Raw genomic sequence first — 25,171 nt, 5'->3', positions numbered from 1 at the left:
TCAGTGCTTGATATTAGGTAGTTGGCTTATGAATTAAAAAAAACATTGTTAAGTGCCTATCTGATACCTAATGCAAAGCAAAAAGAAAGTTTAGTTAGTTAGTTTTTTGTAACATTTATGTTTTCCATAATTGTTACATGTTTTAGAAAATATATCTTGTGACATACTGTAGATATAGCATCATGTATGTTGTGGTTTACTTTAATAAATAAGTACCTCGTGCAATTAAATATTGAATAAATATATATAAAGTTTAGCAGAGAATTATAATGATGTATGTAACATCGCTTCATGAAATTTTAACATTATTGGCTGCAAAAAGCTATATGTTTGTGAATAATTATGCTGTCGTGAGTGGGGGACTGACAATTAGCATATAGGAGTATATGGAGTCCAGTAGAGCGTGCTATTGCGAATGTTCTAGAAGGGTTATTCACGCCTGCAGTGTCGGACATGCAATAATTAAGAAATCACTCCACAGAAGGGCAGACAAATATGTTATATTTCGCCTGGAATATGATAAACTGAACAATTAATGCCTTAAGTGATTTAGCTAGGTGCTAAGTATGTCTTGTGCGTCAAATCTGTTTTTAACATACCGACAAAGATTTTAAAACACTTATAATGATCTAACTGACATGAATGCATAATACTACAGCTAACATGATTTATATATCAAAACAAACATTTACACTAAAAATATAGCCACAGTGAAATACATAATATATACAATAACATTTACGTAAGGAACAAAATCAATAAAATTATATCCGTAATACCTAATTCGGCTGTTCTGTTTCTGTTATGCGATAGCTTTAATAAGTCAAAGCTTAAATGTAGGTAATGTATTTATTTTTAGTTTGTATTGATTTACAAACGTCTGCCCTACGACAAAACGAAGCCTGTAAGTCTAGTTACAATTAAGCATTATTAGCAATGGCACCTCTACCTGTCATTGCAAATGTGGGCCAAGTCACTGTTATGGCTAATTCTAATTATACATATAACCGTTTGATGATGAACCGTTATTGTATACATCGTTCTTCAGACAAATTTTCGGTCTACTTGAATATTTAATTTGGAGTACAATTCACAAATTTGATGTAATAACTTCCAAAATTGACCTAACATAATAAATATTAAAACATTAATTTTGTACTACATTACACTAAGTCCATGTTCAAATTCTTTCACTTGTCTCTATTCCTCGCGACAATTTTCTAATACTGCCCGCTCTGCTTTTTATTTCAGCTTCCAAGTTTCTGGCGGGCATCCTCTCTTTTTTCATCCAATTTGGCAATTCCAAGTAAGGGTTTTCTCGACCCACCTGGCGTAACAAATAAACTGTCTATATATACAATATAACTGTATATAAGTTTTAAGAATAAGATGACGTGAAGCATTTTCAATTAGAAATATTTATAATTTATGTAGTATAAAGTAAACAGCGATGTCTATATTTTATAAAATTGAATCTGTTAATTTCTCCTTCGGCCGGACACGCCATAATCTAGATAACACGATAACATTTTCATATGTATGCAAACAAACATGACGTCAATCACAGTCTTTTCCAGCGAAATAATCATGGTTAAACACTCAAAAGATTTTAGAAAAATGCCATAGTCCTCACCGTATTAATTACTGTAATATCGTCTTCCATATAACGCGATATTTTGCTCCTATAACGTGGATATTTCTCAAGTTATAATTCTGTAGTGTGAAATTTATGATTGGTCATGATGATAATTAGTTTTGTGTACTTTTGCACTTTCAATTGCGTTGTTATAGAATTTAAAAAAAAACTACGATATTAAATTCGTGTTCCTAGTTTTTGAATTATACCTAAAACGGTTTTAGGAGAATACTCATACAACGCGATTTCCTATAACGCGTCATAGGTGTGGTGTTAGGTTGTGTAGTAATACGAAATTAGTAGAACTTGGAAAAAATAACGCCGTTTTCATGATAATTAATATAAGATATATTTTGGAATTTGATTTACCAAAATATTCCATTAAAAAAAACGACAATTGAGGTTAAATTGATAAGATCGTTGAACGGTAATTATAGCCATTAAAATAGCCTTTGCGATATGAATCCTTAATTAATTATTGCTCGGGGATGACATAAACACGCCCTTTGGTTAATGTTTGCTATCGTTATCTACTGTGCCATAAATGGCAGGAGCCGAAGTACGAGCAGCAAAAGCTTGTATCGCCCATTTAATACTCGTACTAAACTCGTTAATACTCCACTCAGAAGCAGTTCGTGAACTGCTTCTGAGTGGATTTTTTTAGGTTTTAAAGGTACATATACCGATGTGTCAGACTCTTATTCAGATTGGTAAGAATACAATTGGTGGACAGCTTAGGTAGATTGTTTGTTTTGGGCATCTGTATTTTAGTAACATGGAATTGTAATGTACACGGCTTTATTGCAGCATAATACTGAGTTGAGCTGAGTTTCATAAACAATTAAAAATTATACAAAATTAAGGCGGAACACAAAATATCATCCGTATCACCTCGACGTCCGTCGTTCCGCAATTGAGCGGAAGGGAAACAGCGTGCCAATTCATTAAAGGCCGGCAACGCACTCGTGAGCTATCTGGGTTCTATGTGAGTGTCAATGGGCGGCGGTATAACTGAACATCAGATGAGCCTCCTGTTACATGAAATTAATTTTAATGAATTCTTATTTGTGAAAGATTTCGTTAAGTTTACGAGTACACAGACGAAACAATGCGCAATAAATGTTCAATGATTGGCCGACTACTGTTTTTGCTGACTGTACATTGCGTAGTTAATGTCATGTGCACAGAACTTATCTATGAGTGACGGCCCTAACAGATTTCACTAGAAGTTGTAATGTTTCAAGTTGTGTGCAAACACTTTATTTTACGTCGTGGTTAATGCAATAATTGTATTTAAAAATGTCAATTATGATCTTCAATCAGAACCGATGCGTTAGAGGTGTAAACAAATATATCATCAAACACGTCTCGAGAAAAGTGACGACCTTTTTATTAAAAATAACAAATTTTTAAACACTACACAATACTGCCCATAAATAAATGATAACCAAGAAAAATTAGGTGAAAAACTACTTTTATATGCATTTGTCGCGCTTCCGAACAAACTGCTAGGTATACATTTATACAATACATTGGCTTTCTAATGTAACATTTATTATTAATTTAAATTAATTAATTAAAAAATTAAATCTTTAAAAAAATATAATTCAATCGACTCTTACTGTCAAATTGTGTTTACGCCCAAATAAAAACAATTAAAATGTGTATGATTTGGAAACACAGTAAAAAAACCTGTGTCAGAGTTCCCTGCTCTTCCATAACAAACTTAATAAATTCCATAAAATATATGTATGTAATTAATTGTTTTGCATGTGCATGTGAGTGAAATATGTAACTAAATATTATAAGGGCTCGGAAATATCTCTAACACTCCGTAAGGAGTATTCATAAGCCAATCCTTAATTCTTATTTTTAAATTGTAGACGGTCAGCAGGTAGATATTAAGCTACCTATTTAATCTATTACTGATATAGTCTGACAGCATCAAATGACAATAGACGAATCAGCACTCTATTTAAATCAGTAATGTAATCACATTGGCATGTGGCAATATGTCGCTACGACGAAGCGAGTTGTTCGGTTCTACGATGTGGCTATAGTCTATTGTTTTATTTTTTGCAGAGTGACGGCAAGATGGTGTTCGACGTCATCCAGCGAATGGAGGACACGGAGCCGTTCAGCGAGGAACTGCTGGCTGCCATGAAGAGGCTCTGGGCTGATGCCGGTGTTCAGGAGTGCTTCGGGCGTTCTAACGAGTATCAACTCAACGATTCAGCTAAATAGTAAGTACTAGGCTATAGTTATATGTTTCAGTTATGGGGATATCTGTCTGGTACAATAAAATGTTTATTTTACTTAAATAAAAGCTTATTGAAATGACTACATCAGTAAATTAAAGATTACAGAGTTTATCTTAATAGATTTTCAAAAAGCAAAATTATACAAATATTCGTTTTATTATTACATTGAAACGTATAGTTTTACAGTTTTTAATAATTGAGCGTTGAAAGCGTTTTCATCTGTTAAAAGCTGCATTTAAAAATTCATATATTACAATCATACACTGTATACGTTTCATTAATCTTACTTAACTTTTTAAAACATTATATCTATTATACATAAAGTTTAATACAAACTATACATTAAAGCTACACCTGTACAAATTGCAAAATGTTGTTGTCGCAATCCTTTTTAGGGAATTTTTCAGGTTCATCTTCCATTTTAGTATCAGTCTGACAACGATTTAATTAAACGGTGGATTTAACCTTTGTGCCTTTGCTTCAACGTGAACTGGAGTGGTTCGTTAGGAATGTAGGTGGGGGTAACGCTGTACGTCAGCTCACTGTGTCGCCATGAAACTTGGTATTTGTGGAATATCTGCAAAACGGTTCACTCGTCATGTTCATTGTTGTTCTACTGCATACAAATCTTTCGAGAGAGTTCGTAGTTTTCAGAGGAATGTTGGGATTCCGCATTTTTAGTGTAATAACATCATTTTTAACATTTATAAGTTTTTTCGATGTTGTATTCGTTGCAAAATTTTAATGAATGAAACATTAGTATATAATACAGACTTAAATTACATAATAAAAAGCTATGTGTAGCTGGCTGTATGCCTGATATAAACTGTGTATTTGATCAGTCTCACCTTGGCTAACAATATATGTAACTCGGCTTCGGCGAATCTTTTTCCAATACACATTCTTCGTCCGAAGCCAAAAGGCAGCGAGGCGAACGGATGAATACCTTTTTCCTTTTGCCTCTTACACACGGTCGTTGCTTTGGAATCTGTCGTGTCAATCGATTGACCCCTTAACCACCTCTCTGGTATGAATTCTTGGGGCGAAGGAAAGTATCTTTCATCGTTCGACATTATGTAATGCGGGAACACGACGTGCGACTGTAATATTTAATGGGAAAATAAATATTTAATGGTCTTATACTACGAAAGTATGATCGTTATACATCTTGCTTAGTACACAGTTCAATAAAATATTAGTTTCGATTTTCTAAATAAAGGTATTTCAAAATGTAAACATATATAATTATCTTCAGTTTTTTTCTTGTATTTACAAACTTCTCCTATGGACACGAAATACCAGCATAACACCGATATTTGACATAATCAATTCGTGATCGTGCTATAAAAACATAGCGACTTTTACAAACTTTTTGATTAATGCCCTTTTCTTATATATGTAACGGCGTGTTTAATATGAGTAAAAGCCTCTCTTCAAAGCCGATCAAAGCAATTGTACTCACTCCTTTAGGAACTTCATATCCTGATATAACAGCATCCGATTGAATGCATCTCCCGTTACCCAATATTACTGGTTTTATTCTGTGAAAAAGTATAAGTTAAATATAACAAAACCTTTAAGTAATTACAGAGTAATGTGCTTATTAAGTAATTATAATTGAAATTATAGGGGCCTACAGAAATGTTAACTAGAAATACGCTTAACGCACTTTTAACTTGTGTATGAAATAACAATAAATCATAGTTTTGCATTTCTTATACTGATAACAGTATCACACTTGAGTTCATTGTATTAATTATTGCATAAGATAATATACAAGTTTTTCACGTTGTGCCAGTATTATGTGATTGTATGCTCTAATTGTAAAGGAAATGCCTATTTGAGTGTAAAATAATTTGATCCTTAAAAAATTGTGTTTGTGTGTTAATTCGCCTTTTCCTGAATGTTGAATGCACTCGTTGTTATGTTGCTATTTGTTGCTTATCAATTGTTATAATGAGTCATCGAATGCGTCCTTAAACTTATCCTTAACTATCCTAGCTGTGTGTTTCGCACGTCTGTACTATCATATATATTATATAGCCTATGTTGATCAGGGATAATATTTCAAATCGATCCAGTAGTTTCGGATAGGATAGTTCGATGAATAGTCATATTCAATTCAAAAACCAGTAACCATTTCCTCTTTATAATCCTATTTTCCTTATAACTGTACACAGCTATTTAATTAGCAATGGCGGTTCACATTTCGGTTTCTAGACTGTAAATTGTATGTCAAAATATGGAAGTTTAGTTGACTGCGCGATTCAAGTGGAAATATTCAAATAGCAATCTCGATTAATTCAATATATCTACGTCCAGATCAATTAGGAACAAAGGAGTTCCAAAGACGGCTCAGTGGCTCCAGGCATTACTTTCTACAAGGAAACTCATAAACTGTTCTTCTTGAATATGTGATGAAATACACCGCGGGCTCTTAATTTATTCTAGGAATTAAGTAACCACAGTATGTTAGAATTTAAGATGTTGAAAATCTTTGATCAGTCTCTTTGAATTCAAAGTAAATAGCAGAAATTCTGCAATGCGATACCGTCGTGGTCACTGAATAAAACATAAGATGAGCTGAAGACCGTATATGTAGTTTGCTTTTGCGCAGTGAAACTTGCTTATATTACACTCGCTTTGGTCGCAGAATCACGGAAAAATGTACAAAGTAAATACTGGATTTTATCAAAGGGATAATGACATTGAAACAGTGTTAGGGAAATAGGCAAATATAATGCATGTTCTCAAGTTAATAGTGTAATTTTTTAAACTGCAATTACTAAGCATAAAAGCATATTTTCCAAGCCTGCCTTCAACCTACCTTAAAGCTTCTTTCAGACATGCTCGTAGATATGGCATCTGGTCTAAATCCTTGCTGTGCATGACACGCCCAACTGGAAGGTTGTTATCCAATTCAGTCTGCAGTCTCATTTGTACCCTCTCGTTCTTAGCCAGCAAGTAGATAGTGCTTGCCGCGGCCGCCGCAGTCGTATCGACTCCTACTAAAAGTAAATCCAAGGCCAATATGGTCGCGACTTTTTCGCCGGACGATTTAGCAATGTTAGCGCATATCCCTTTATCAGTCAGTCTCTTTAAACAAAGTTCTCTGAAGGAATCTAACGCGTGGACGTAGGTTTTGTAGGCTGGGGTAGAGTAGAGCCTCCATAAGGGAGCCGAGAGTTCTAATTCGGGCACGCTGTGGAAGAAACCATGGATGCTGTTTATTATTTCCCTCGCGGCCTCATCATCATTGTTTAAACAGCCCAGCCTTGTTCCCAGCGCCCAAGCTCCAACGGCTATAAATATTAATTTCGATTATTTATGAAATACATTAAGTAAATAAAAGAATTACTCAAAATTCTTACATTCAAGCGCCCATTTGTAGAGTTCCGTGAGATAATCTTTTGGTAGTTCTTGATTTTCTCCTAACATTCTATCCATCCTGCAAGAAGACTAATGTCAGCTATTGGTCACCTCTATAAGACACTAAAGTAATACCAGTTTTTAGTTGTTAGTGTCCCAATTTTTATGTCTTGGTGGATTAAGATGGTGCTGTGGGCTTCAGATGTATGCTTCGTGTGCCTGACAAGTCCTTCGACTTTATGCGTCTATTTCCTTCAAAGTCGGGACCCGAAATTACGATCTCAGGTATGAGAGTCGCGCGCTGAAGCCAACACATACTGATTTGATAAGTAGTGTGTATAAAAATTTGCGTAGAGACACTCAATCGGAATACCACTGTTTCATTGAACGAGATTGTTGTTTTCCGCAATGAGTCAGAAGAGAGCAGAGTGCAAACAAACGCGCAGACGGAATCGTTGTTAAAGCGGATGTGGTCATTAAACCGAGATTCTGCACTTCGTATAGACTCTAAGTATTAACAGTTGCCACTTGAGTATCGCTATTTCATTTGAATGCTATCTTGTAAGCCTTTCAAGTTTTGAAATTGAATAGCTATATATTGAATCGATTGCTATCGAAACTTTATAAGCCCCGCTATATTTCGTATTTCTACTCTTGAATTATAAAAAGTTTTCTTTGTGAACAAAGCTTACATTAGACAAGAGATATGTAGATTACTCACTTTTTTACAAAGTCTTCTGCAACATAATCTAAGCACGGAACAGAAGATCTTGCTGCCTCCGGTGACGCAAGCGCCTTTGACACTTTGGAGCGAAACTTTGACCAAGGCATTCCATGACTAAAACAAATAGTTGACGTTATTATTTTGGTGGTTAAGCATACAATAGTAAGAAGCTCACTTACACGCCAATTAAACCTGGCTCTTCACCGAAAAATTCCTTTCTCAATTCCTGTTTATAGTGCCTGAGACAGGGCGCTACCGCTCTATGTGGCAAGGAGTCTTCGCGCCGATATATTTTCTCGGTCTCATCGGCACTAAACGGAAATACCAAGTCGGGATGTCCAAATAACTTCGCCACTTTAGCGACTCCACCTACACCGGCCAACTCGCGCAGTCTCCACAACGTAGCGTCCAACGACTTTGTCCGCCAAGGCTTTTGACCGATGGCAAAGCGCCAAGTGTTGCCTACAATAGGCAAGGGCTTGGGTCCAGGTATCATCGCGAAACGCCGCGCGTTGCCCATCGCGATAACGATACTAATGGTGCTTCAGCCCCTGGAGATGGCTGTCGGTCGCAGTGGGGCGGTCATGTTACGTTTTCAGCTATTTCGTAATACAATACGACGCGATTTTAAACTGCCTTGTCATGTAGAACGCAGCCCATATTCCGAGTTTTTCTCTTTGCTGTTCGAGTTTTACTGTATACAGAATAAGTGATACTCTTTAAACGAGGCGTATTAATTGCGTGACGTAATTGGTCTTAATGTTATTAAAATAAATAAAAAAACTGCTTTATTTAACTCAAAACAAACATTACATTTTATATACAATATTCAGTGTGGTTAACCTTTTACATAATATACATCTATGAGCACTAGCGTTTCAACTAGGCCTAGCCTGTATCTTAAACGCTAGTTCCTTCCCGAGTTTTTGCCATTCTTCTAGTTTTATCTTACATTCGTAGGTATTAAGGGGCTAAATATTCAGGATTTTAAGCTTATTGTACAACATGAGGCCTGTATAGACTATGTACGTCTACTTGCGATGGCCTCATCATAAATAAATTTTTGGTGTTGTTAGATAATTGTATTTTTAATGTATAGTTGTCTGATTGTTAAGACGTCGCATTCTGCATAAAGATCGAATGTAGGGTACCTGAATGGTTTAAATTAAATGACTTTGAGTAAAGTACGCTGTGCTCTGTCTAGTTTTATAAGAGGTGTCTTTCGGGCACCGGTCCAAGAAGAGATACAATAAGTTATTGTTAGTAAATATTGAATCATGGCTTCGTATGTTGCGTATAGTGTGGTGAAATTTCTTTAGCGTCTGGGCGTTAATAGTAAGAAAACCCCTTGTCATGATTTCATAATGCGTCGTTTCGGGGACGAATGGGGACAAATGTTAATTGTATGAGAATTTCGACGTACGCAAGCTGCAAATAGTCACCATAAGCAATTGATATAGGTGATGTCACAGATGTTCAATTAACGGGTCCCTCGATAAGTGGGAGCTGTGCTCGCGATTGGTTCGTCCGGTGGTTCTGAACTACTGTTCGTATTCCGCAATCACACAACATTTCCTATATCATTTATTAGGTAATATTACAGATCAATTTAACACGTATAAGATGTATTGTCACGCATGTTTCTGTATTACTAAACTTATATGCATGACTATTCAGCAATTTACACCTTTGAACATGGTGTCCTGAAACATGCGAATGGGAGTTGGGTAAAATGAGTTTCATTTTAACACTCCATTAAATGACACGCGGGTTTGGAAACACGATAGTGTGATCTTGTTGATTTGCTTCGAGTTTAAATGCGGTCGACGGATGCTGTTGCAATCCACAAGGAGCCCTTTGTAGCATGGTTGGAGCCAGACTCGGCTTTGATACTAATTACGCATTATTGCTTAAGAAATTTCCTTTTGAACGCAGTGAGAATATGATTATCACAAGTGTCGTGTCATGATAACGATTCGATATATAATCTTAGTTATAGTCTGTAGCAAATAGTCTTATCAGAATCGCTTAAATTCATTGTTTCAATAAACTATAATTGTTAGTTGTATATCATTTGTATGAGAAGTGAAACTGGCTACTAGCAGAACAAAGATTTTTTTTTAATATGCCGATGTTAGAACTTAGTGGAGTCAGCATTCGACTCTTATTCTGGAGGTCGTAGGTTCTTCCCCGGCTGTGCAACAATGGACTTACTTGTGCATTAAACATTCGCTCGACCTGTGAAGGAGAACATCGTGAGGAAACCGGCTTGCCTTAGACCCAAAAATCTATGGCGTGTGTTGAAGAAGGCTGATCACTTGCAAATTAGATTGATCATGAAATAGATACAGAAATCTGAGAACCAAACCTAAAAAGGAGTTACAGTAGGCTGTGGATCTGAATATTTATAAAACTATGCATCAGCAATGTTACATATTATTACGCCAGTTTAATAACAATCCAAGTAGATTTCTCAAGCATCGATTGTGTTCAAACTACTGGAAAATTGCTACTTACCGTCGTACGTATTGCGACACGCTACGTTTATACATACTGATAATATTATGTAAACTCTCCAATGCACTTTTTGTGTGAATCTAAGAAATACCTAGCAATCAAACTAAAAGTTTATAAATAAATCGCGTATTATTCAATATAGAAATTATAACCTACCATATAGTGTAACTATTATACATTCGAATAGAAGATGAATGGGTGTGTTGAAGACACGGGTTATGCATCCACAATCCATTAAAGTCGAGCCAAAAAAGAGCTGGTGGCGACAGATTTACGAAGATCGTTTGTCGGTCGTGTTTTTTTCTTTCTTTTTTTTGTGATGTTACTACTACTAATCTTTTAAGATAAGGGCTAAAGAATTTGGAATGGCTCAGACATGCCGATTAAAGAAAAAGAATAAGACGAATACTCTATGCTAGATGATTCTTATGTTTAATTATGCGTAGTTAAGCCTAAACGTGATTAGGCTTAAAGTTATTCTACGTGCGTAGGTATATCGTGACGCACGCTATTAACAAAGTAGGTTCCAAATTCAAATGCAGAATTCCGTCCAATAAGTTTGCAGGGAATATTTCAGCTCGGCAACAGGTACTGCGCGCGTGACGGATCAATACCAGCGCCGCGCCGCCGCGTCACAAGCTTACGTTTTCATACCGCTACGCCCGTCCCGGCCTGATTTTTGCGATACTCCCCCATGTACGATTTATGAAAACAGTATTAAATGAAATTATTCCGATAATGCCCTGTTTATTGGGTTAGGTTGCAAACAATAAATACAAACTGGTGTCAAACGTATTTTACATTATGTATGCCAATAAGAAAGCTCATTTTCCACATAGGTTTAATTTTTTTTTTGTAGAAATCCTGACTTGCGTACTTGCGACTTGCGTGTTAGACACAAATTGAATTTAAGAGTTGGCTGATGAGTATGAAAATATTTCCTTAGTAGAAAAATCACATGTTATTATGGGAGTTTTAATTAATGTTTAAAACACTTGTTCTTCGAGCGTAAACACGTAGAGTGCTCTGTTTTGAGGAAGAACAGTGAAGAGCTGTTTAAACTCGTTTCATGGAGACGATGAAACCTGCAATTAAAATTTGTGTACTCAAAACGAAAGTACCCAATATGTAAATAATTCTATTCTGTTAGCTGTTTATCATATAACCCCAACTTCTCTTGAATGTTTCTGTGTGTTCTATATATGTAAAACTCCATTATTACGCAAAGGAAACTTTGAAAATGCCTCGTAAAGTTTGAAGATAATAAATGACCAATAGTTGTAAAACGAATTATAGGAAAATTAAGTCATATCAATTTCTATTTTAAAAGCTAAAGAGAAATTTATTTGTCTTTTTGCACTATAGACAAAAAGTATATATAACATATATACTAGTTGTGTGGGAAATTATTGATTCAGCAATATCAAGTGTATCACGACAATGTACTTTCCAAATGAATGTGTTAAAGATTTGAGTTAGATTTCTCTGACGCAAAGCGATTCGTTTCGCATTAATGTATTGGCATTGGTTGTGATCAAATTCCTCTATAATTTTTTAAAGAATATTCATAGGTCTTCATTTTTATTTGATAAAGGGTTTTTCTATTTTTAGTACCAAAAGTATAATTGGTATTCATAGTTATTATTTGAGAAGAACATCTGTGACGAATCGTTTTACCTAGAGAATATTTTAGTTTTTTTACTACACAGACATACAATTTAATCATCATCTTTCAACAGTGGCTTTTAGTCGGTTGACAGACAATGTATCTGCCCTATGTTTTGGGCGGTTATCGAATCAAACTGATCATGACGTCAGTATTTTAATATTAAAAACTACGCAGTGGTCATGCCTTTCCGCATACAGTGCCTTCTCGGAACTAATTTATTGATCATACTTCGAACACTTGCTGCCATTTCAAATGTCACAAAAATATAATTTAACGACACATTCTACATACGTATCTAACCTGGTCAATCTAAAACAGGCACATGCGCTTTCTGGACCTCCATATTAATTGGACTCTTCCACTTGTCAACTGTATATCATTGAAACAAAAGCAGAAATAAGTCAGATCCGTGTCCTATTTAGTGTGACTCAGGATGATAACATGTTTAGACAATGAGGAAACCTTCTTATCCTAATAAGGATTACGTTACGATGGTGACTTTACTATATTTCTATAAGAGAACTACAAATTGCGTATTGTTTGTTACTCGTAACCCTACGAGTATTATAAGGATTCGAAGTCTGAAAAGAATCCAAGCTCACGCCCCTCAGAAAATATTCTTCATTTAGGAAATGTTCTTATCTTATATTATGGGGACAGATTTCTCGGGTTAAGCAGGTTTATATGTGTTATCTAATACTAAATTTAGTTTACAATACAATTTTTACATGAAGTTTTTTATATTATCTTTTACCGTGCATGTGTCTTCTGATGTAGGTTTCCAGATTAGTCCAGTGTAGTTTTTTAGATAGAGATAGTGGTTTTGTCTTATAAATCAAATATCTTGTCATTAAATAGTAGTTTATTTAAAAAAAAATATTTAATTAGGGATATCAGATACAGGTATCACTTATTCTACGACGTATAAGCCATAAGTCATTAAGCTGTGAAAGTAACTAAAATAAACAAGTTAAGTTTTTATTTATTTATTTATTTTTATTTCCAGTAAAGTAAAGTTTATTTCCAGTTGTATCGACATCAGTTAGTGAGCAAATCTTCACCGCGTAAGCTGCAGAACTAAGTCTCTTCGCCAATCCGTTAATGTGAGGGGACCACTGAAGTTTTGGTTTCCAAATAATACAGTTGTATCATCCAAATTAAATTCTTTATCATTTATAATTGGTCTAGTATCCTTGCATTTTTTGAATTAAGCAGTAGGTTATATATACTTAATCAATGGATAAACAATTTCTCATTGCACTTCTTGGATGCGACAAATATATATCATAAACTACTCGAGTAAATAGTTAACCAAAATGGTATAAAATGATTCAGTTAAAAGTAACTCTGTAAACGCTGCGCTCAATTAAAACCCGTAAACTGGGCGGAAATGTAACAAACAATGCTATAGCCATTAAGCAAGCACGTTTCCATCTTCACAGCACTTTCATGATAAGAAAGCCCTCCTGGCAGGCTTCCAAGCCGACTGACATTGAACCTACACTCGACGCTTGCACTTTTCACTTTTTATGCTTTTAAATTTAGACATTTTATTTATTACATCGATTCCGAACTGAAATTAGTTACGGATGAACGAAATAAATAAGCGTTTCTTGTGATTTGATATTTATTTAAAAGAATGACAATCTAATAATGTGTCGTAGTAATGTCGATATATTATATAGTATAACTCTTTTGTAAAAAAAATTATGTTTAAATGTAAAAACCTAAGACCACCTCTTGCTAAAGTCTCTGTTAGAATTCTTCTGGGCATGCTGTCCACGATGTATTCAATACAATTTTGAGGAATACTTGGCCGTTCTTCTGCAATATCTCTTTTTCTCATGTTTTGTGGAGCAGGTTGCACTCATCTTAGGCGACTTTTTAGATTTCAAATAGCTCCGTTAGATTCATATCAAGACTTCGAGCTGGCTAATCTAAACAACTTCTTGCTTCCACGCGTTACCAGAACCGTTTTTTGCAAGAGAGTTTATCACAATTCGAATACAATACTTAAGTACCGCTATACTATATATTTCGATTTTGGAATAAGGTAAATACAGTGAAGCTAAATAAAAGTATCGAAAACCTGGCGTCTGAATCAACAAGCATGTTCACGAACAGGTTGGCGTAATACCAATGTTAGGCTTCATTATGAAACCAGAGTGGCATTAATCTGTTGGCGAACTGCCATCGCATCGGTATCTCGAGTATCAACTTTAAAAGGGTAGTTTTGATCGGAAATGCAGCTTAATTAGTTCAAGCACGTTTAACTAACGCTTATCGTTTCGACATATTTTGTAAATAAATAAAAATTATATTAGTTTATAGATATGGTAGTTTAATTTCTTCACCTCCGACCATAATAAGATTAAATAAAGATGTCTTATACGTTTAATAAAAAAGTTTATATGTGAGTAGCGTTTTGTCAAGTGGCTACGATTATTATTCTTGAAGTCATGGGTTTATATAATATTTTTTTTCATCGAATAACAATTATGCGAAGCGGATCCGATACCCAACAACGTTGTGTCAGGCAAAAAGGGTATTGACATGTTTAAAAACCGTCTCGTGTACTTTAAAAAGTAATAGAATGGAAATATTATCATGAATCGTTCGGTTGAATAGCGACTAACTATTCGTCGAACAAAAAGGCTTCCGTGCTGCGGAAATCGTTTTTCATTCAGGTCGCCAGTAACAGTGCTACCGTGTCTGAGTATTACACGATATTCAAATATAGGCTGGCTTGCGCAGACAATCTGCAATGTAATCTAGAGCGGGTCTCGTGAAAATCACCATTTTACTTGATTCTTGTTTGAGATTGTATATACTTATGTAGATTTTGGACACGGTTTGAGAGAATTTCTTACAATTTGATGATATTGTTTATGCGTCGTTTTCTAAGATATACAAAAAAATAGCACAACTATTCGTTTTCTTCATAAATTAGGTCGGCTATTTATTTGTTTATAATTCAAAAATATGATGTTTCATCGTGCGTTTTTCCTTGAATTAATATACTTTGCGAGATGATGATATCGTGAATCACCGTCTGAATTCCGTGACCCCATGTCATTGGGATAGATTCGTTATAACGAATGTAGAGCCGACAGTATTTATGTACATTTAGGGCTGCCCATTCCAAATATAGGAACAGAGTTTTTTTATTCTATACAATATTAGTTAAATTATTATTTTAATGTTAGCCGCATGTTTTGTGTCATTATTGCGTCATCACATCACAATATGGCAAATACAGCTTTTCGTTCTTTATGCTTGTTGGGTCTATCGGATCCGAATCTAAAAGATTATATATATATATATATATATGCTTACTGTTATTTCGGCCTATTTAATAATTTAACAATAAACCAACGGGATTAAAAAAAAACACTCTCTCCCTTTTTTTTTGACAAAAACGCTGCACATCTTCGTGACGTTCCGTAATTTTTTTTCCCTCTTGCGCCTAAAGAAGTTTCCCTATACCTGTAATTTTCTATCCACTGCCAACCCTATTCGCATAGCATGCAGTACCTCGTTAATATGTATGTACCGTCGTCACCCTCGCCCACTCGATTGCTATGCATTGTAGCTAGCGAACAATTCTAATGATCAATGATTTTTACACTTTTACAATGATTTAATTGTTTGAAATTCTCGTGATAATTGCTGACTATTAGACGTACGCGATGAGTTGATTGATGTAAATCATATCGAAATGTCAGTCATTTTTTGTCGTATTTTAATTTAACTAGATTCAATACACAAAAAATGTATGTGTGGAGTAATAGATAGAAGTTTACGAACGAAAGCAAATTAATATTATTAAAGGACATTTACTCCGTTCTTGCTCTGAACGCCAAGAATTTGCAAGGACAAAATGTCCTTCATAATTGGCGTCTAATAGTGAGTCGATCGGACAATCAAATTATGGCTTTTGTACCGTTTCTTGGAGAGTATCCTGATTCGATTTGAATATGAGCCGGAATGTTGGACGAGTAAAAATAGTTCAACTCGTGATTTAAAATTGCACAACGAATTTATTAATACTTAAACGAAGATAAAATTAGGCCGGCGATGTGGAGGACGCTTTTTAGTTACGTTCTCGACGACCAAGATTCTTATTAATGTGCTAATAATTATAATCAGTGCCGCTACAACCTTGTTATGCCTGGGTCTCAGATCCCTGTATCTGGTCCATGATATCTGTCAATCATGGTAATAGCAGCCTTTGCCTGACACACGTCGAGTTTGTGGGTCTAAGGCACGCCGGCTCTTTCACTATATTTTCCTTTACCGTATGAGCGTCGATCTGTAAATATCAAAGTTGATATATTGTACCCATATTTCATTTATATAATTTACCAAATACGGGTATAAACCAATGTAACGATAGCTCGTTTCGCTATATCGGTCACACATGGTAAAGCCGAGTTTCTAAACTGGATTGTGTATAAATCGACCGTAGCATCCCATTATGGATAATTAAACCGAGAACCAAAGAATGCGCCACGTACATTCATATAAAGTATTGTATCGTGACTAAACCTCGATTATGCTAATTGCGCGGCTCGTTGCTTTGATACAATTGGCCAAGAATTTATTGGGACTGTTAGGAAATAAGATTCATCATCAAATCGCTCGCAAATTAGGAGATCATGCTCGTCTTACTTGCTAACGCGTCCAGGATTCTTAACTGTAAGTGAGCACTGGTCGCAGCAGCTTTGTGTAAAACGAGCTTGGTAAAGTTAAAAATTTTATTTATTACATATATTGCACTGAAGAGTTAAAACTGGGTCTTATAGAGATATTGAAAGACAGAGTAGGGCACGAAATTCCTAGCCAAGGCAACTATACAAATTTTGCATGAATAATTTCGAGTTTCACAGTGGTACGCTCCTCTCTAAGTAGACAGCGGGCAGTGGTTAGCACTAATCTCTAAGCGCCCCCTTGCTCGTCGACCCCCTCCCTTATCTCTATGTATCTATTGTTGCTGGAGGACTGCAACGAAAAATGTAAAATGCCTATTAGTTGTGATAGTTTAAAGAAAGATTCGTTGACTCTTAGCTGGAGTCTGACCAACGTGGGCGGTATTTCTTGTAATTTTTGCACAGCAATGAATATTCATGTTTCAGTTTCGGCCATGGCACTTGCATATAAATGATCGCTTGGGACAATTTTCGTAAACATATATAGACTCGAAACATATTTGTTAACTATGTCGCATTTCCTTTGTCTACATTAAGTACTGTGCAAAAATACAGTTACACGGATAAGGTTTATTGTATTGTATTAAATACATTAAACTTACCCATTTAAAACAATTTCAATGGACTTCAGACAAAAATGTCTTGGAGGCTGTGGTAGAAATTTACGTTATATAGCGAGATATATAATAATAAGAAATACAATATGTTCGTTTACAGTTTCTTGGATGATCTGGATCGGTTAGGCGCCAGGGATTACCAGCCCACGGAGCAGGATATCTTAAGAACCAGAGTCAAAACCACCGGAATCGTAGAAGTTCACTTCTCCTTCAAAAACCTTAACTTTAAGTAAGTATTCCATCTCTTTTTAGTCTTTAACATTCTAAGTGTCTCTCGCTTAATAGATGACATAAGATAGATTGTGATCACTGTTGTGATAGTACCAGCTTAGCTGATCTCTCTTCAGCTCACATGTGAGCTTCGTGAAGGAAACATTTGTAGCGGATAATCTGTTTCCATCGGCTTCTGTCCAGCGCTTCTCTTATGATAGTGAACGTTTTGAAGACAATAAGTGTTTCACTTGATCGGTCATCTGGTTGGTAAAAGGCCACGTAATCTTTTGCCATCTGTGTTACCAACCACGATCAGTTTCTCCAAGTTCTCTTCGCCACTGCGCATGGTATATAGCGAGCCACGCCCTACTATGTACTTATTCTAGGTCTTAATTGTTCAAACTTAACTTTTCAGATTGTTCGATGTGGGTGGTCAACGGTCGGAACGGAAGAAATGGATCCATTGCTTCGAGGACGTGACCGCGATCATATTCTGTGTCGCCATGTCCGAGTACGACCAGGTGTTGCACGAAGATGAGACAACGGTAATTCTTTTAAATACTCTTACAAATAAAATCGGTAAGGTTCTCCAGAATATAAGGGATATATTTATTTCGGGCCTGATAAAGGGAACACACTAACAGAATCTTAAACTATTCTAATTTAATAAGAAAGATGTTTGTTTACGTTCGATGCGTGCGATTCCAGAACCGTATGCAAGAGAGTCTGAAACTGTTCGATTCGATCTGCAACAACAAGTGGTTCACCGACACCAGCATCATCCTCTTCCTCAACAAGAAGGATCTCTTCGAGGAGAAGATCCGCAAATCGCCTCTCACCATCTGCTTCCCGGAGTACACGGGTGAGGATTATAACATTCTATAACCGTATCTCTCTCTCTCACTCTTCTCTAATGACTTATTTTTATTATTCCAATACTAGAATGCAGCATTCACGAACTCACGCAATTACTCAATCATTATTAATGTGGTTTGCGTGTTTAATTGCTCTTAATCCGAAACAGGAAACTTATCGTTACGATCGCTTCATTTCTGAGAAAACGAAAAATATGAAAAAGTGTTTGCCGATATGTATGTATGTATGTTTTTGTCAATCGCAACGTCGCAGGTGCCCAGGAGTACGGCGAGGCGGCCGCCTACATCCAGGCGCAGTTCGAGGCCAAGAACAAGTCCACCACGAAGGAGATCTACTGCCACATGACATGCGCCACCGACACCAACAACATCCAGTTCGTGTTCGACGCCGTCACCGACGTCATCATCGCCAACAACCTCCGCGGCTGCGGCCTCTACTAGGCTCGTCCGGCGTCCCGGCGTCCTCCGGGCGCGTCCGGCGCCGCGACGGCGTCGCGAAACTCTCCGAAGGTCTCGTTTCTTTCGGCGATGTAGTTTTCTTTCGATTGTTTTTCCGCTTCGGAAGGGTTTCCCGCGCCGCTCCTCCGTATTCGTTCGTCGTTTTCCGTTCGTGTCGAGATGCGCCGCCGCGGCCCTTCGGCGCGTCCAGAGTTCGGTTCTACCGGTTCGGTTCGGGTGCCGGACGCGTCGGTCGGGTCGGACGCCCTCGAGCTCGTCGTCTCGCGGCCCGTCCCCGAAGGGACCGAGGCGGCGCCGATCGGCGAGAGGCCTACTATCATTCCATTGACCGTTCCTCTCCTGAGATATTTATTTTTTATAAACTTTACGGTGTCTCGCGTTTCTTTCGTGTTCGTGTTTTCCCTATGTCGCTCTGCGAACAACTGTGAACGAGGTCCGCGCGTCGGAGGCGAGTTTGGCGGAGCCGGGCGAGCGAGACGCGCATGTAGAGCTGTCTCCGCTCGCGGGTCGGCGCCGGCTCCGTTATATATACTATTTAACATAATTTATTATCGATAATAAAGAAATCTTACTTTAAGCGTTAGGACAGTAACCGTACGGATAAACCTTAATTAATAATAATAATGCAATTAGAGTAACCTTCGCCGTCGTCGTAGTCGAGCGGTTCGTTCGCACCGCGTCGACGCGTCGCGCGGAGAGCGGTCGCTCGAAGGAAGCGCGCGGACCGCTCCCTCCCTCTGCCGAACCAAAGATTTCCGATGCTTTCGATTCATTCAACCGATCACCGATCACCGATCGCTCCTGACGGCTGACTATTTTTCGTTGATCCGGTCGCCGTTCGTTCAAATCGGTCGAGCGGTCCGCGGACGAGCGTCGGCTCGCTTGTTGCTAGGTAGGTTTTTTACTGTTATGTAACGATGTGTGTCGGGAGAGCGAAGTAATAACCATTAGCGCAGTTGACGTCGAGCGCCGTCTCTCTTCGCCCGAGCGAATGAGCTGCCGCTGTTCCATCGCTCCAAACTTTTATTTGTAAGGCTCCTCACTCCGCTGTCGAAGCTCAAATCTGGCGAATGCGTTTCGGCAATCGCTTGTTCATTTTTGCCAAAGTTGATATTCCTATACGTTTGAAGGACTGGCATTCGGCGAGAGTCTTTAGATTTGGTCGACATGAACTTGGCGCACGCGAGAGCCGCGGGCTTCGGCCTTCGGCTGGAGACGTGGAGAAGTGGAGAAGCGACGAGGCCGAGCGGCTCGAGTCGAACAAATGTTTAAAGAAATAAAAGTTTTAGTCACTAGCGGGTAATTTTTGAATGTGATTCAATCTTATCTTTATTTTTCTATATCGAGTGACTTTATTGTTAGTTTATTTTTCAAATTGTGTTTTGTAATGCATTTATTGAGAGCGATGTATTTAACCAACGATGTAATTAAAACAATATTTTCTCTTTTGTATCTCATCTGCACTGGTATTTTTTATTGAATTTACTATAAATGTACTTTAAGTGTATAATTTTAAATAATTACTGAAAATGATTATATTCTAATTTTTATGTTCAAATATTTATGCTTGTTTTATTTAATTGTCCTATCCCGAATCTAAATGTGTGCCAACTGTGTGTGTATATAACACACATGTTGATTACTATTTTGAGTAGAGTTGGATTGAATAGCAGTTTCATTTAATAGATATTGAATATCTGAACACTCTTAAAATCAAATGCACGAAGTGAACACCGTCTTGTCATACACATATTTTTGAAATAAATAATTTCGATAACTTTGGAGAAAAAATTATAGAAATTAACGACTGTTTCTGGGGTTTGAGTAAAATAGCTATTTGACAGGCATGGGTGGTCTAGTCAAGACAGCATAACAGTAGTGTATGTCGAAAACTAAATTTGTATGAAAAAGACCGCCAGCTGTCTTGACTAGGCTAGCCAAATTGAACTAAACAAAATTGATCACGTGATGATGCGTATGCTAAAGTCACTCCCATCTGGTCGCGCCAGCGGTAGAGTAGTATAATACTAGTACATATTAGGTCAACAATAATACTAGTATGGTTGACAGTATCATCTGTACGCGGGTTACTTGTACACTCTGTAGTGATCTACAGTCTATGAAAAGTCAGTTGTCAAGGCCTAATTATTTTAATGATTTCCTGTCATAGGTGATGCTTGATTGTCTTTGGTTAACCAATTTGATGCCGCAAAACAATAATAACTAAATAGTACTTAATATTAATACTTTTCCATTTTAATTAATTTAATATACGCTTGACTATAATGAAGGACGTGATTGATGTTATGGCATTGCAAAATAACAGGCGTGAAAAACGTTTGCCGGATTATAGAAATGCAACAGGGCACAGCTTGGCGACCAATTTTGTATTTGAGTGTGGCATAAAATTGGGATTGCAGCCTGCAACTATTGCTACAGCAGCAATTTTTTACCATAAGTTCTTTAAGGAAGCCGACAAGAATGACTATGATTGCTACGTAATATGCACAGCATGTTTATGCGTTGCTGGAAAGTCGCGGGATGAGCCAGTTAGACCAAGAGATGCTGTTAATGTAGCGTATAATTCAATTAATCGGGGTGCAGGACCTATGGAATTAGGTGATGAGTATTGGTCATGGAGAGGCGCCGTCGCTCAAGCGGAGCTCTTAGTATTACGTTTACTTGGTTTCAATTTAGAAACGCCATCACCGCATAAGTATCTATTACATTATTTGCGTTCATTACAAGAGTGGTTTCCGACATCTCAGTGGCGAACTGCCCCAGTTGCTCGTACTGCAATGGCCTTCTTACAAGACTTCCATCATTCACCGCTCATATTAGATTATAGAGCACCACATATAGCTGTTGCTTGTTTGACATTGGCGCTCCATGTTCTCGGTGTTTCAGTACCTCTAGCATCTACGTTAGATGATGATGCGGCTTGGTACTCTGTAAGTATTCAAATTACATTAAAATAATATTATTTAGGACAAGCAGTGTCTGTAAGCATGCTGTCAGTTAGCCTAGTCACAAGTTTTTCGTTAACAACCAATACTCAAATCTGAATGTGTTACTTTATCATGCTAAATATTCAAGAAGTTATTACACACTATTATTTTTTTTTATTAGATATGTTCAGGTATTTGACGAAAAATATTTAAGAATAATCATTGTATGAGATGTTATATCTTTGTTTTCATCAACCCTATATAATATTAAAAAAAAACCTGTTGCCTAGTATGAATTCAATTTGTCAAGTTGTAGGCTTTACAGCTACTTAGCTAATTTATATAAAATTTGTTTCAGGTATTTACAAAAGATCTCCAAAAAGAAAAGAATTGGGAATTAATGGAGAAAATTATGCAAGTCTATAGCAGAGAGCCTGAAACTATTTAGCTATGTAGCTTTAATTATAGATATGGTTAAGTAATTTTTATTAAATGAAGATAATAAATTTATCTTGTATTTGTACTTCTGTAAGTTTCATTATTATCATTAAGCAGCATATATACTTTCCAATTCAACTATTTTACATATTCAATCAAAATAACCAGTTCATATTCCAAATTTTCCACTCTAAGCAATCATGGAACTCTAGAATAGGTTTTAACATAGAAATTTAAATATAAATAAAGAAACAAATATGTCACAAAATTTTGTTGACAAGAAATACTAAGCTTTAGGTAGTTTCAGAATTTGAAAGTAATCTATTCCACGAGGACTCTGAACTCGATTGGCATTCTGAGCCCTATTAAGTACCTATAGCTATTTAATCTTAGTCAGGATACAGGGCAGTGCCAGTAAAACTCCTATACAATGTTTCCCCATCAACTTCAGATACTCTTAAATATTGATTGAAAGCCCTTAAGTTTTAATTTACTTGAGAGGTAATTTTAAGTATGCATCAAAGTACATTCATATAGTTTGAAATTTCAATCTTTGGTAGCTTTTGTTATTTCAGTTATAGCAGTTTATATTAGGCATACTGTTTGCCAGCTATTGGAATGTGAGCTTTTAAGTTGCACCAGACTAGTAAACAAATGCGATAGTGAGACCTACATAAGTAGGTACTAATCTTCGGATTTAGTCCTAGATGTAGGACCAGGTTTAGACCAGTTTCAAATTATGATTGATAATTGAGAGCTTAGACGTGCGACTCCACGCCACTTTTAGAGGAAGTGATACCATCATGATCCTATGTTCCAAATAAACGTATTTCATTGACAAATGAATAAGACAAAGCAAAGCAAGCAATTAATTTATTTTTATTAAACAACACTTAAATATTACACCTATAGGTCGTTTTCCAATTACAGCACTAGAGCGCATTATGCGGCATAATGCTCAACGTTGAATGTTCCAACTACAGCAACGCTTTGCACAATCGATTCTCGAATCTCGCGTGATACTCGCAATCAATACCAACTCAGTGACAGAAAATTGACAAGTGTTTTTTTCTTTAAGTTGGCATTGATCGAAAATATCGTTAGTAATAGTAGTATAAGTACGAAAGTCGTAGATTTTGGAAATAATCAAAGTTATTTCAAACTGCTAAGAAATATAATTATAATGGCACAAATGCTCGGAGCATTCGATAAATCATCGTCATCAATATAATTTTTTTGGATAAGATGATTCAATTAAAAAGTGTATAATTTATTAAGAAATCATTAAAAAAAAATCCAACACTGTACTTAGCACTCTGCTGATGCATTTGAAAACTAATTCACGTTCCAATTAAGCTTCAGCATAATTCGGCATTGTGCGCCACTGAGTCGCATTATGCTCTGTAATTGGAAAACTACCATTGACGCGAAGGTAAAAATATAACATAACATTATCCTTATGATAATGTCGTATTTAATCAGTACTGCAGTACTGATTAACGGGTTACGAAGCGCAGCTTAAAAGTTCTGTCGTCAAGTCGTTAACATGATTTGTGACGTCTACTCTTTATTACTTGTGTGACTTAAAGGATGTAATTGTATCATTCTTGGCGATCGGAATAATCCCAACTTTCGAAACACCGTCGTTGCTTTAAATTTTAGAAATGTATTAAAGAAAAGCTGCGCAAAAAGGCTTACTATAAAGTTAGTGACTTACTAAAAGAGCCTGGGACTAGTGCTGGGCAGGTTACTTCTAATTAATTTGCTATATTTGTTTTAAATATTGTAGAATTGTTTGATGATTTGCTTTTTTTTTTAAAAGAGTACCGAGAGTTTTTTACGCCGGCTTTTTCTCTCGGCCAACACCCTTTGTCTTCTTTGCCGATGAGTAGGGATGCCAACAGGCTCGAATTTAATGACGTGGAATAAGTGATACCGTCATGATCCTATGTTCCAAAATAAACGTATTTTTTTATTTTATTTTTTATATAGAACTAGCGACCCGCCCTGGCTTCGCACGGGTGCAATGCTGATACTAAATACACTACAGAAAATATGTGAACGTTGTATATAAAAATGTGGGTTATCCATAAGAGATAGACATATACCATCACGGACTTTTCTGTAGACCTTTTCAATGTGTACAATACTTAGTGCATTATTTTGATAAAACTCGTAGGGTTCAGCCTGCGTTTGCAATGTAAGCGGAAAAAATGTAATTATTTACGACATCACAATAGAAACCTCAAAAATAACAGTACTTCTCCACTATTTAATGGATGTTATTATACATATAAACCTTCCTCTTGAATCACTCTATCTATTTAAAAAAACTTGCGCATTAAAATCCGTTGCGTAGTTTCAAAGATTTAAGCATACAAAGGGACATAGGGACAGAGAAAGCGACTTTGTTTTATAATATGTAGTGATGTTTCAGAATATTTTAAGCAATTCAAACGCGCGCGATCATATGGCAAATATATTGGATATTTTCTATTTGAATTACTTGTTTGCCTCCAATCCTTAAAACACCATCACTATCTGTAAATAGGTTTAAAGTTGATATTTTACGGCTTTTCCACAAATTGTATTTATTATGAAGTATTTTTAATTCTTCGAAAAATACTTCTTGATTTTTCATTATTCGTATAGTTGTTAACCCGATTTACCAAAGTTCATGATTGTTGAAATGACGTGAGCGGGATTATAAGCCGAAATTTCATGTTTTCAATGTGC

The 25,171-nt window shown here is 36.4% G+C and overlaps 3 protein-coding genes across 4 annotated transcripts in view; 2 read left to right on the top strand and 1 right to left on the bottom strand.

The window, feature by feature from the left end:
- Nucleotides 1–20,547, top strand: part of LOC110995785 (guanine nucleotide-binding protein G(o) subunit alpha) — a 32,119-nt gene extending 11,572 nt beyond the window's left edge. Inside the window, exons 4-8 of one of the 2 annotated variants that reach the window (XM_022263106.2) lie at nt 3,719–3,879; nt 17,603–17,731; nt 18,131–18,260; nt 18,424–18,577; nt 18,844–20,547. In XM_022263106.2, the coding sequence (XP_022118798.1) occupies nt 3,719–3,879; nt 17,603–17,731; nt 18,131–18,260; nt 18,424–18,577; nt 18,844–19,031 (762 nt within the window). In that variant the 3' untranslated portion in view covers nt 19,032–20,547. The remainder of the gene's footprint in view (nt 1–3,718; nt 3,880–17,602; nt 17,732–18,130; nt 18,261–18,423; nt 18,578–18,843) is intronic. The other variant, XM_022263105.2, reaches the window with a different exon arrangement.
- Nucleotides 4,165–8,552, bottom strand: LOC110995784 (probable cytochrome P450 49a1). The gene is made up of 7 exons (XM_022263103.2): nt 8,170–8,552; nt 7,988–8,104; nt 7,269–7,345; nt 6,725–7,199; nt 5,360–5,438; nt 4,746–4,997; nt 4,165–4,474 (listed from the first exon to the last, which is right to left on the bottom strand). The coding sequence occupies exons 1-7, from the start codon at nt 8,508–8,510 to the stop codon at nt 4,358–4,360; spliced, it is 1,458 nt and encodes a 485-aa protein (XP_022118795.2). The 5' UTR covers nt 8,511–8,552; the 3' UTR covers nt 4,165–4,357.
- A 661-nt stretch (nt 20,548–21,208) lies between the features above and the next one.
- Nucleotides 21,209–22,520, top strand: LOC110995752 (cyclin-Q). The gene is made up of 2 exons (XM_022263063.2): nt 21,209–22,000; nt 22,356–22,520. The coding sequence occupies exons 1-2, from the start codon at nt 21,335–21,337 to the stop codon at nt 22,443–22,445; spliced, it is 756 nt and encodes a 251-aa protein (XP_022118755.1). The 5' UTR covers nt 21,209–21,334; the 3' UTR covers nt 22,446–22,520.
- The last annotated feature ends 2,651 nt before the right edge of the window (nt 22,521–25,171 follow it).

Source organism: Pieris rapae, chromosome 1 (assembly GCF_905147795.1).
Source record: "Pieris rapae chromosome 1, ilPieRapa1.1, whole genome shotgun sequence".
NCBI lineage: Eukaryota > Metazoa > Arthropoda > Insecta > Lepidoptera > Pieridae > Pieris > Pieris rapae.
The sequence above is the reverse complement of the archived record's forward strand: the minus strand, read 5'-3'. Positions and strand labels throughout refer to the sequence as shown.

Bases quoted from the DNA above. Each gene is read 5' to 3' on its own strand.
- LOC110995784 (XM_022263103.2), bottom strand. From the start codon at position 8,510: ATGGGCAACGCGCGGCGTTTCGCGATGATACCTGGACCCAAGCCCTTG. The intron at 7,200-7,268 runs GTAAGAATTTTG...TAATATTTATAG, and splicing joins CTACAAATGGGCGCTTGAAT to CCGTTGGAGCTTGGGCGCTG. The intron at 5,439-6,724 runs GTAGGTTGAAGG...ACTTTTTCACAG, and splicing joins TGTCTGAAAGAAGCTTTAAG to AATAAAACCAGTAATATTGG.
- LOC110995752 (XM_022263063.2), top strand. From the start codon at position 21,335: ATGAAGGACGTGATTGATGTTATGGCATTGCAAAATAACAGGCGTGAA. The intron at 22,001-22,355 runs GTAAGTATTCAA...AATTTGTTTCAG, and splicing joins ATGATGCGGCTTGGTACTCT to GTATTTACAAAAGATCTCCA.